The sequence below is a fragment of the Hemiscyllium ocellatum genome, chromosome 42 (assembly GCF_020745735.1).
Source record: "Hemiscyllium ocellatum isolate sHemOce1 chromosome 42, sHemOce1.pat.X.cur, whole genome shotgun sequence".
NCBI lineage: Eukaryota > Metazoa > Chordata > Chondrichthyes > Orectolobiformes > Hemiscylliidae > Hemiscyllium > Hemiscyllium ocellatum.
The window spans coordinates 9090183-9102204 of NC_083442.1; the positions used below are offsets into that span (position 1 = coordinate 9090183).

The 12022-nt window shown below is 41.6% G+C and overlaps 1 protein-coding gene across 2 annotated transcripts in view; it reads left to right on the forward strand.

Annotated features, from left to right (window-relative positions):
• The window catches only part of usp3 (ubiquitin specific peptidase 3), a 215072-nt gene that overhangs the window by 171366 nt on the left and 31684 nt on the right, over window positions 1-12022 (forward strand). For both annotated transcript variants that reach the window (XM_060853656.1, XM_060853655.1), the window contains one exon: window positions 7247-7365. In XM_060853656.1, coding sequence (XP_060709639.1) covers window positions 7247-7365 — 119 coding nt within the window. The remainder of the gene's footprint in view (window positions 1-7246; window positions 7366-12022) is intronic.

A 12022-nucleotide genomic window follows, 5' to 3' on the forward strand; every position in this document is an offset into this window, starting at 1 on the left:
ACTAAAACCACCAAACCATTAACAATCTCCATTAGAACTGGATGACCGTTTAATCAGACATTTAATTGGGTCTGATTTGAACATTATTGAGCAATTTAACTGTTTTAGACCAGATATAGTAGACTTTCCGGGATGTGCACTCTCCTGGATGCCAGCTAATGAGTTTATATACTCAATTTAGATCAAGTAGGACTCGTTTAGCTGTCTCATGTCAGCATGCCAGCAGCAACTACAATGGCTTGTTAGCCTGGATCCTCAAGAATATGTTAACCATTTGGACGAGGCTTGGCTTTGTTTTGGGGTTTTGCAGGGGGCCGACCTAGAATCCCTCTGTTTAGGATATGTCCTGAGTGAGGCTATGCAATTGCCTTCACTCATGTGGACATGTTAGATCGAAAGGTCTGTTTCCGTGCTGTTTATCTCTACACCTCTGTAATTCTAAGTTGTATTCCCCAAGATCAGTCGTACTGGCAAGAGCGTCCACTTGTATCGGAATACGCTGAAACCGATGCTCAGCTTGCCGCATTCTTCAATGATAAAGCTGTTTATTACCTGTTTGAAGTACAGTTGAGCTTCAGTTTCTGGCGCTTTTGCATGGTGACATCATTAATCCCACATACCAAATAATCTCTCACATTTCATTAAGGATGAAACCAAAGATTTTGTCAGGTATGTCCAGGAAGGATTCCTCACTCAATATGTATGTAGGCTGACTAGAGGGGAGGCCATATTGGATTTGATGCTTGGCAATGAACCAGGTCAGATAACAAATCTCTCGGTAGGAGAGCATTTCAGTGATAGTGGTCACAACTCCCTTATAGTCATAGAGAGAGATGGGAGCAGACAGTATGTGAAAGTATGTAATCGGGAGAAGGGGAATTACAATGCTATTAAGCCGGAATTGTGGAGCATAAATTGGAAGCAGATTTCTTAAGGAAATGCACAACAGAGATGTGGAGGTTGTTTAGGGAGCAGTTGCAGCGAGTACTGGTTAGGTTTGTCCCACTGAGACAAGGAAGGGATGGTGGAATGAAGGAACCTTGGATGACAAGAACTGTGGACATCTAGTCAAGATGAAGAAGGAATTGAGAAAGCAAGGAAGCAAGGTTCTAGTAAGTTAAAAGGTAGCCAGGAAAGAACTGAAGAATGAACTTAGGAGAGCTAGAAGGGGACATGATAAAGCTTTGGCGGGTAGGTTTAAGGAAAACCCAAAGTTGTTCTACACATTTGTGAGGAACAAGAGGATAACCAGAATGAGGGTAGGGCCAATCTGGATTGTAGCAGGAACTTGTGCCTAGAGTCGGAGGAGGTAGGAAAAGTCGTATATGAATTCTTTGCTTCAGTATTCACGGTTGAGAGAGAGCCTGTCGTTTGTGAAACAGGCTAATACGTTGATGTTAAGGAGGAGGATATAATGGAAATTTTGAAAAACATGAGGATGAATTAAGTCCCCTGAACCAGATGGGATATACCCAAGGTTACTACGGGAAGTGAGGGAAGAGATTGCTGTGCCTTTGGCGATGATCTTTGGATCCTCACTGTCCACTGGAGTAGTAACAGATGACTAACAGCTGGCAAATGTTATTCCCTTGCTCAAGAAAGGGAATAGTCATAGCTCTGGGAGTTAGACTAGTCAATCTTACATCGGTGGTAGACAAATTATTATGGAGGATTCTGAGAGACCAAATTTATGATTATTTGGAAAAGCATGCCTCACAAGCCTTACTGAATTCTTTGAAGATATGACCAAACACATTGAGGAAGGTAGAGCAGTAGATGTGGTTTACATGGATTTTAGCAAGGCATTTGGTAAGGTTCCCATGATAGTCTCTTTCAGAAAATAAGGAGGCATTGGATACAGGGAAATTTGTCTGTCTGGATACAGAATTGCCTGGACAAGAGGAAATAGGGAGCGGTAGTAGATGGAAAGTATTCAGCTTGGAGCTTGGTGACCAGTGGTGTTCCATAGGGATCTGTTCTGGGACCTCTGCTCTTCGTGATTTTTAAAAATGACTTGAATGAGGAAGTGGAAGGGTGGGTTAGTAAGTTTGCTGATGACACAGACGTTGGTGGAGTTGTGGACAATGTGGAGTGCTGTTGTAGTTTGTAACAGGACATTGTCAGGATGCAGAGCTGCGCTGAGAAGTGGAAAGTGGAGTTCAACCTGGAAAAGAGTGAAATTATTCATTTTGGAAGGTGGAATTTGAATGGAGATTGCAGTGTTAAAGGCAGGATTCTTGGCAGTGTGGAGGAACAGAGGGATGTTGGGGTCCACGTCCATAGATCCCTCAGTTGCCACCCAAGTTGATAGAGTTGTTAAGAAGGCATATGGTGTGTTGGCGTTCATTAGTAGGTGGATTGAGTTTCAGAGCCATGAGGTTTTGCTGCAGCTCCATAAAGCCCTGGTTAGATTCCACTTGGAATATTGTGTTCAATTCTGGTCGCCTCATTATCGGAAGGATGTGGAAGTTTTAAAGAGGGTGCAGAGGAGATTTGCCAGGGAGTTGCCTGGTCTGGAGGGCATGTTTTATGAAAAACATTGAAGGAGCTTGGGCTTTTCTCATTGGAGCAAAAAAGGATGAGAGGTGACTTGATAGAGGTGTACAAGATGAGGAGAGGCATAGATAGAATGTATAGCCAGAGACTTTTCCAAAGTCTGAAATGTCTATCATGAGGGGTCATAATTTTAAGATGATTGGAGGGACGCTTAGGGGAGATGTCAGAGGTAGGCTGTTTACACAGGTAGGCTGTTTACACAGAGAGTGATGGGTGCTTGGAATGCTCTGCCAGCAGTGGTGGTAGCGTCAGATACATTGAGGAGATTTAAGAGACAATTGGATAGGCACATGGATGATAGTAAAATATAGGGTATTGTTTGATCTTAGAGTAGGATAAAAGGTCGACACAACATCAAGTGCTGAAGGATGGTGTACTGTGGTGTACTGTTTCTATGTTCAAAGTCACATGCCTCTGCCAGTCTCCTTATGCTTGTCAAAAATCCTGATATGCGTTCCCCTTGTTCTCGACTTGCCAAGTCTCTCAATCAATAGTCTCTCAGAATTGTATGAGTCTTGAGGTCATAATATTCTTTAACTAAAGGTATCAACACTTGAAAGGTTTTAGTATCTGGTGCCTCAGGGAAGGTTAAGATCATAGTAACTGAAAAAGCTGCAAGTCCACAAGCTGTCAGGAGAATTACTCATTGCTTTCCATCAACTGCAATGCCATTTGCCCAGAAAAGATGACACATCCTTTCCATATACTGGACCCAGTATTCAATGGCAGAATCTGTTGCACGTCAATTGTGCAGGCCCTTTCACGGGTCCAATGTTATTCGTCACGGTAGATGCCCATTCATAGTTGCTGGATGTGCAGAGAGTTCATTCATCAAACTTGGGGTTGACAATATAAAAGCTGTACACTTCTTTTTCAATAGCTAGAGTCCTGGAAGTGTTTGTCACAGACAGCAGGTCATCATTTACCTGCAGAGAATTTGGTTATTTCTCAAAGTTGAATAGAATTTGACATGTAAGGACAGCTCCATACCACACACCATTCAGTTGTTTAGCAGAAAGAGCAATCCAAACTTTGATGGCTGGCTTAAACAAACAGCCTTTAGCTTCATTTGATACCAAATTGTCCCAGTTACTTTTTGACTATATTACCACTTCTCAGGCAACAACAGGGATAACTTGAGCAGGGTTGCTAATGGATAGAACCTTGAGGGGGAAGTAGGGGTTGGGTGGGAAGAAACGGCATCAGGAATGCCAATGCTAGACACAAGATTCCATGAAGTAAGGCAGTTTACTTCAGGGGCCGAGGTTTGGTGTAGGAAACATGGGAATAGCCCTGCATGGAGAAAGTGAGGGCTGCAGATGCTGGAGATCAGAGGCGAGAGTGTGGTGCTAGAAAAGCACAGCAGGTCAGGCAGCAGCCGAGGAGTAGGAGAATCGACGATTCGGGCATTAGCTTCTGGCATGGTCGATGCAAAGTCAGGACCAGTGACACATAGAGCGCGGGTAGGCAAAAGTCCTTGAACAAACCCGTGGACCATATGAAAGCTGCAAACTTGCAAACGGTGTGGGAGCAAAATGTGCTCGGCTCCTCGATACCCTTTCTGGCTATTCCGGAACATGTGGGTTTTTCCTCTCTGTCAAGTATTGAAGGTACCTTGGAATCTGAAATGGACACAGCAGGTGTCACCGTCTTGACATCTTTGCTGCCTGAAGAAGAGAATGAATTTCTTCCAAGACACTTGGGGTGCAAGAGGCGAGTTACAGTGCATTAGATGCCACCTGTATCAGAGGCAGAGTTGGAGGAATCTGACTTGGTGCTAAAACACCCCTCAGGAGGAGCTACAAACAAGAAAAGAACCGGCTGATGTCCTTTGACTCAGAGGGGTAAAGGTGTAGTAATTGTAGGGGTTTTGTGATCTATAATCACAAATTTCTGTCCATGAAGGTATTGATGAACTTTCTGACTCCAAAAATGAATGCCACTCTGCTTTAGCCAATGCATACTCATTGGACCAGATCTTTCTTGGGACAATAATGTGCCAACACCTTTGAGGGTGATAGTTGTTTCTTAATTAAATACTAGGGCTTGTCTATGTAACCATTTCCAACGCTGAATCTTTTTTTGGAATTACTACCAGAATGGATCCCAGCTTATGAATGAAGTTTGCATAATAATTTACCAACCCAAAAAGTAACCTATGCTCCTGGTAAGACATGGGAACCGGGGCACCTTTAATTGTCCCTGCTTTATCTTCCAACGGGTGTAACTCTGTGGCCAAGTAAGTCACTCGTGGTGCCTGGAACACATTTTTCCCTTCTTTGGGTGTACACCCACCTTGGAAAAATGCCATAGGAATATATCGAAGTTCGCTTAGTGCTCTTTATTAGTTTTTCCTGTTATTAGCATGTCATTTGGTAAATAGCGATGTGAGGTAGATCTTACAAAATGTTCTTTATTGCCTCTTTTTTTTCCAATTTAAATTTTCCATGTTCTGTGTTTAAATTCCTTTCGTTTGAAGTAGGCATCAAATACCCTCAATGTAAGTTCATAGTATTTTAATCAGTGGTCTGTCTTGCAACTATATCCATGAGCCCATCACCACCAGCTGTATACAATAATGCACTGGCCTAGTCCCTTTTTACTTTTTTTTGTCTAAGTTTGAAGCTGTAAATCTTTTTTTCTTCACCTTGCTTCTGAATCGGAGTAATCATAGAGTTAAACAGCATGGAAATAGGCCCTTCAGTCCATCTTGTCCACACCAACCATATGTCTGATTAGATTCAGTGCAGAAACAGGCTGTTTGGCCCAACCAGTCCACACCGACCCTCCGAAGAGTAACCCACCCCAACCCATTTCCCTCTGACTAATGCACCTAGCACTACGGGCAATTTAGCACGCCCAATTCACCTAACCTGCACATCTTTGGGCTGTGGGAGGAAACCGGAACACCCAGAGAAAACCCACGCAGACACAGGGAGAATGTGCAAACTCCACACAGACAGTTGCCCAAAACTAGACTTGATCTAGTTTTGTTCAATATATCATTTCATCTGCATGACACTGTAATCCTTTGCTATAAATTCTGTCTTATGGTCCTGCTTCACAACACCTGATGAAGGAGCAGCACTTTGAAAGCTAGTGCTTCCAAATAAACCTCTTGGACTATAACCTGGTGTTGTGTGATTTTTAACTCTGCTGCTAAGCTAGTCTCTCAAGAATTGCTTCTTGAGGGCTGCTTTCCTGAAAACTCTTGTTTTGGAGCGCAGTTGATGCACTCATTCTCTTCAATTTTTATAAAGCTTCCGCTTCTTTCAGATCCTTCCTCAGAGTTATGTAACACAGAACTCATTACCTCATAATACGACCTCATAATTAAGCATTCTTCTGATAACAAATTATTTTGATAGAAGTGATTCAGTGTGGAACTTTTAATTTTTATCCTCATTCTCTACCACAAATTACAAATGGCAAGAAAAAAAATTACAGTAATGTTTGCGACAAATGTACACTCATTTATTGTTTGCATGTGTATTCAATTTTGTAATATTTTAAAAAGATTTTCAGCAAATAATTCATTAATCGATAGTATTATTTATTATGAGTCACTGAGAAAAACTGACTTTCAAGGCCAAAGGAGGACATTTTGAAATGCATTGATGCTGAACTCGGAAATTCTGGATGAAAAGAATTGTTCATCGGTCAGTCAATCCTAAAAAATGGGGAAGGTGTTGGATGTTGGAGACTTCCATAGTGCAGTGTTAAAATATTGGCAATTTTAACAAGAGCTCCCAATCCAGTGTAGCAAATTGATAAACAGTCATTAATGCTGCAGTAAATAACTGAGAAATAGGAAACCTTTGGAAGACAAGACAGTAGAAGTACTGCATCTCATCAAAAAATATAAATTCAGCATGGGATTCTGAGCAAACAATGTTTAAGGTTTATCTTTTATTGTCTTCCTTGATTCCATGACCTGGGTTTATGCCAGTCTCATTTCTGTGGCCTTCCTTTGTGCGCTGCCCAAATTGCCACAGGCGTACTCCAATATCGGCATGGATAGCCAAGCCCTTTAACTGACTAAATTAAAAGACACAGAGCTTGTGTAGTCTATGGTGCTGCAACTCGGAGCATGCATTAGAACTCATAGTCTATTGGGAATTGTAGAAACCTGCAGTAGCGAATCTGTAATTTAGCATTTTCTAACAGTCTAGAAACATAGAATAAACAAACAAGATTAGCGCCTGTGCTTGTGTTGACTCTGAAAAAACTGACAACTCCCTGTTCTTGTATCCACGCAATTTTTTCCATTTTGAGTATTTATATCCACTTCCCTTTTAATAGTTAATATTGAATCTACTATCACTCCCTTTTAGAAATAATAACTTGCTAAGATTTTTTTACAGAATTCTGATTCCCTTTGATCTGATGCCTTTGCTCATGATCTTAAATCTGTGTGTCCTGTTTAATGACCTTGTCAATTAAAGCAATTTCTTGCAATCTAGTCTGTGTCAACACCTCATATCATTTTGGACGTCTGAACAGATGAAATCAAAGGATCATTGTTGTATTATATTTTTAACTTTTATTGATTTCTATCTTGGGGCCTGTACAGGTGTTACTTCATAATCTCTTTCCTGAGACTAGATTTACTAAGCTTGTTTGAGAAATTAAATATAGATAAGAATCTAGAGAGCCAATGGTTGAAGTTCTTTTGTTATTTCTATTGTAGATTGCCTACGGAGTTTCACAGATTTGGAGGAGCTGGATGAAACCGAGTTGTACATGTGCCACAAATGTAAAAAGCGACAGAAATCCACCAAAAAGTTTTGGATTCAGAAGTTGCCAAAGGTAAATACTTTCCTCTTTAATGTTGTTAAAATTGCTGTATTGGTTGATGAAGTTGCAGGGCCAAATACAAAATAATTGTTGAAACTGAATTACCTGAGTTTTTTTTTCAAATCTGGGTTATTTTCAAATCTTGGATAACCAAGGGAAAAAAAGGAAGGCATCCAATTAAAAGCTCAGGCTTACAAAGTAACCAATAGTAGTGAGAAACAGGAAATTTGGGAAAATTTTAAAAAGCAACAAAGAATCACGAAGCAAGCAATAAAGAAAGGAAAGATAGATTATTAATGCAAACGAGCACCGAATATAAAAACAGGAAAGTTTTTATAAATATATATAACGGAAAAGGGTGGTCAAAGTAAATTGCAAGATGAGAAAAGGGAATCCTGAAACAGCCGAGGCCTTGAATAACTATTTTGTTTCAGTCTTCACAATGGAAAATGTGTCTAACATGCGAAAGAATTATGTTAAGGATGCATGGGAGGTGAGGACTTCAATTCAATTTTTATCACTAAAGGTGTAGTGTTGAGAAAACTTGATCTAAAGGTAGATAAGATACCTGGTCCTGATGGAATGTATACGAGGGTTCTGAAAGAAATGATGGAAGTTATGATAGGTGTGTTAATGGTAATTTACCAAAATTCACTGGTCTCCGGGCAAGTCCTGACGGACTGGAAAACAGTGAATGCCATACTGCTGTTTTTAAAAAAGGGTACAGGTAAAAGGCAGGTAACTATAGGTCAGTTAGTTTAATACCTATAGTCAGAAAAATGCTATCATTAAAGAAGAAATAGTGAGATATCTAGATGGAAAGGGTTCCATCAGGCAGGTGCAGCATGGATTCAGGAAGTGAAGGTCGATGTAACAAGCGTGGTGGATGGAGGGGAGCAGGTGAATATTGTATACTTGGATTTCCAGAAGGTGTTCGATAAGGTGCTGCATAAAAAACTTATTCATAAGATAAGAATGCATGGAGTTATGGGGAATCCACTAGCATGGATAGAGGACTGGTTAACCAGTAGAAAGCAGAGAGTTGTGATAAATGGGCAGTTCTCTGGTTGGAGATCAGATCTGGTTGGAGATCAGATCTGGTTGGTGAGCGGAGTGCCACAGGGGTCGGTGTTATGCTTGCAACTGTTCATGATAGATATAAATGATTTGTAACATATCCAAGTTTGCTGATGATACTAAATTTAGTGGAAAGGCGAACTGTGCAAAGGATATGGAGGGTCTGCGGAGAGATTTAGATTGATTAAATGAATGGGCAAGGGTCTGGCAGATGGAGTACAATGTTGGTAAATATGAGATTATCCACTTTGGAAGTAAAATAGCAGGTCAGAGTATTATTCTGCTGTTGTGCAGAAAGACTTTGGAACACTCATACATGAATCGCTAAAAGTTGATTTGCAGGTGCAATAGGTAATCAGGAAGGCAAAAGGAATATTGGCCTTCATTGCTAGATGGTTTGACTTTAAGAGCAGGGAGGTTCTGTTGGTGAAGTTGCACCTGGAGTATTGTGCACAGTTCTGGTCTCCTTACTTGAGGAATGATATCCTGGCTTTGGAGGCAGTGCAGAGGAGGGTCACCAGGTTGATTCTGGAGATGAGAGGACTACCCTGTGAGGAGAGGTTGCGCTTGCCTGGGAGTGTGCTTGCTGGAATTTAGACAAATGAGAGGGAATCTTAGAGAAATGTATAAAATTATGAAAGATAATGGCAGGCAAGTTGTTTCTGCTGGTGGATGAGACTAGGACTCGGTGACATAGTGTCAAGATTAGGGGATATAGCTTTACGACAGAGATGAAGAGGAACTGTTTTTTCCAGAGAGTAGTGAATCTATGGAATTCTCTGGCCCAGGAATGCAGTAAAGTCAGCTTTGTTAAATTTATTCAAGACACAAAAGAGAAAATGCTGGAAAATCACAGCAGGTCTGGCAGCATCTGTAAGGAGAGAAAAAGAGACAATAGACAATAGGTGCACGAATAGGCCATTCTGCCCTTCGAGCCTGCACCACCATTCATTATGATCATGGATGATCATCCTCAATCAGTATCCTGTTCCTGCCTTATCTCTATAACCCTTGATTCCACTATCCTTGAGAGCTCTGTCCAACTCTTTCTTAAACGAATCCAGAGACTGGGCCTCCACTGCCTTCTAGGGCAGAGCATTCCACACAACCACCACTCTCTGGCTGAAGAGGTTTCTCCTCATCTCTGGCCTAAATAGCCTACCCCTTATTTTTAAGCTGTGTCCTCTGGTTCAGGACTCACCCATCAGCGGAAACATGTTTCCTGCCTCCAGAGTGTCCAATCATTTAATAATTTTATATGTCTTAATCAGATCCCCTCTCAGTCTTCCAAAATCAAGGGTATACAAGCCCAGTTGCTCCAATCTTGCAGCATAAGATAGTCCCGCCATTCCAGGAATTGACCTCGTGAACCTACGCTGCACTCCCTCAATAGCCAGAATGTCTTTCCTCAAATTTGGAGACCAGAACTGCACACAATATTCCAGGTGCGGTCTCACCAGGGCCCTGCACAACTGCAGAAGAACCTCTTTGCTTCTATGCTTAATCCCTCTTGTTATGAAGGCCAACATGCTATTAGCTTTCTTCACTACCTGCTGTACCTGCATGCTTGCCTTCATTGACTCTTCAAGATCTCTTTGTACTGCCTCTTTACCTAACTTGACTCCATTTAGGTTGTATTCTGCCTTCCTGTTCTTGCCACCAAAGTGGATAACCATACATTTATCCACATTAAACTGTATCTGCCATGCACCTGTACACTCATCTAACCTGTCCAGGTCACCCTGTAATCTCCTAACATCCTTCTCATATTTCACCCTGCCACCCAGTTTTGTATGATCAGCAAATTTGCTAATGTTACTATTAATACCATCTTCTATATCATTAACATATATTGTAAAAAGCTGCCGGCCCAGCACTGATCCCTGCAGTACCCTACTGGTCACCACCTGCCATTCTGAAAGGGAGTCGTTTATTACTACTCTTTGTTTCCTGTCAGTCAACCAATTTTCAATCCAAGTCAATAATTTGCCCCCAATACCATGCGCCCTAATTTTGCTCACTAACATCCTATGTGTGACTTTATCAAAGGCTTTCTGAAAGTCCAGGTACACTACATCCACTGGATCTCCCTTGTCCATCTTCAGAATTACATCCTCAAAAAATTCCAGAAGATTAGTCAAGCATGATTTCCCCTCCATAAATCCATGCTGACTCTGACCCATCCTGTTACTGCTATCCAGATGTATCGTAGTTTCATCCTTTATAATTGACTCCAGCATCTTTCCCACCACTGTAATCAGACTAACTGGTTTATAATTTCCTGCTTTCTCTCTCGCTCCTTTCTTAAAAAGTGGTACAACGTTAGCCACCCTCCAATCCGCAGGAACTGATCCTGAATCTATCGAATTCTGGAAAATAATCACCAACGCATCCACGATTTCTAGAGCCACCTCATTCAGTACCCTGGGATGTAGACCATCAGTCCCCGGGGACTTATCAGCCTTCAGACTTAACAGTCTCTCCAACACCAATTCCTGGCAAATATAAATTCCCTTCAGTTCAGATTCTTCAGCCAATTTTACCTCTGGAAGATTGCTTGTGTCTTCCCCAGTGAACACAGGTCTGAAGTACCAATTCAACTCTTCTGCCATTTCTTTGTTCCCCGTAATATATTCCCCTGTTTCTGTCTTCAAGGGCCCAATTTTAGTCTTAACCATTTTTTTCCCTTGCACATACGTAAAAAAATCCTCCTTTATATTTTGGGCCAGTTTACCTTCGTACCTCATTTTTTCTCTGCGTATTTCCTTCTGTTGTTCTTTAAAAGCTTCCCAGTCCTCCGTTTTCCCACTCATCTTTGCTATGTTATACTTTTTCTCTTTTGACTTTATATGTTTCTTAACTTTCCTCGTCAGCTACGGCTACCCCTGCCTCCTCATGGGATCTTTCTTCCTTTTTGGAATGAACTGATCCTGCATTATACCCAGATATATCTGCCATTGATCCTCCACTGTCATCCCTGCTAAGGTATTGCACCATTGAACTTTGGCCAGCTCCTCCCTCATAGCTCCATAGTTCCCTTTATTCAACTGAAATATTGTCACTATCGATTGTACCGTCTCCCTTTCAAATTGCAGATTGAAGCTGATTGCATTATGGTCTCTACCTCCTAATGGCTCCTTCACTTCGAGGTCCCTGATCAATTCTGCTTCATTGCACAATACCAGATCTAGAATTGCCTTCTCTCTGGTAGGCTCCAGCACCAGCTGTTCTAAGAATCCATCTCAGAGGCACTCCACAAAGTCTCTTTCTTGAGGTCCAATACCATCCTGATTCTCCCAGTCTACCTGCATGTTGAAATCCCCATAACAATTGTAGTAATATCTTTGCGACAGGCCAATTTCAGCTCCTTTATCAACTTACACCCTACATCCATACTATTGTTTGGGGGCCTGTAGATAACTCCCACCTTAGAGGTAAATTCTACCCTTAGAATTTCTGAGCTCTATCCATACTGACTCTACATCCCCTGATTCTAGGTCCCCCTGCGCAAGGGACTGAATATCATCCTTTACCAACAGGGCTACCCCACCCCCTCTGCCCATCAGTGTGTCCTTACGATAGCACGTATAGC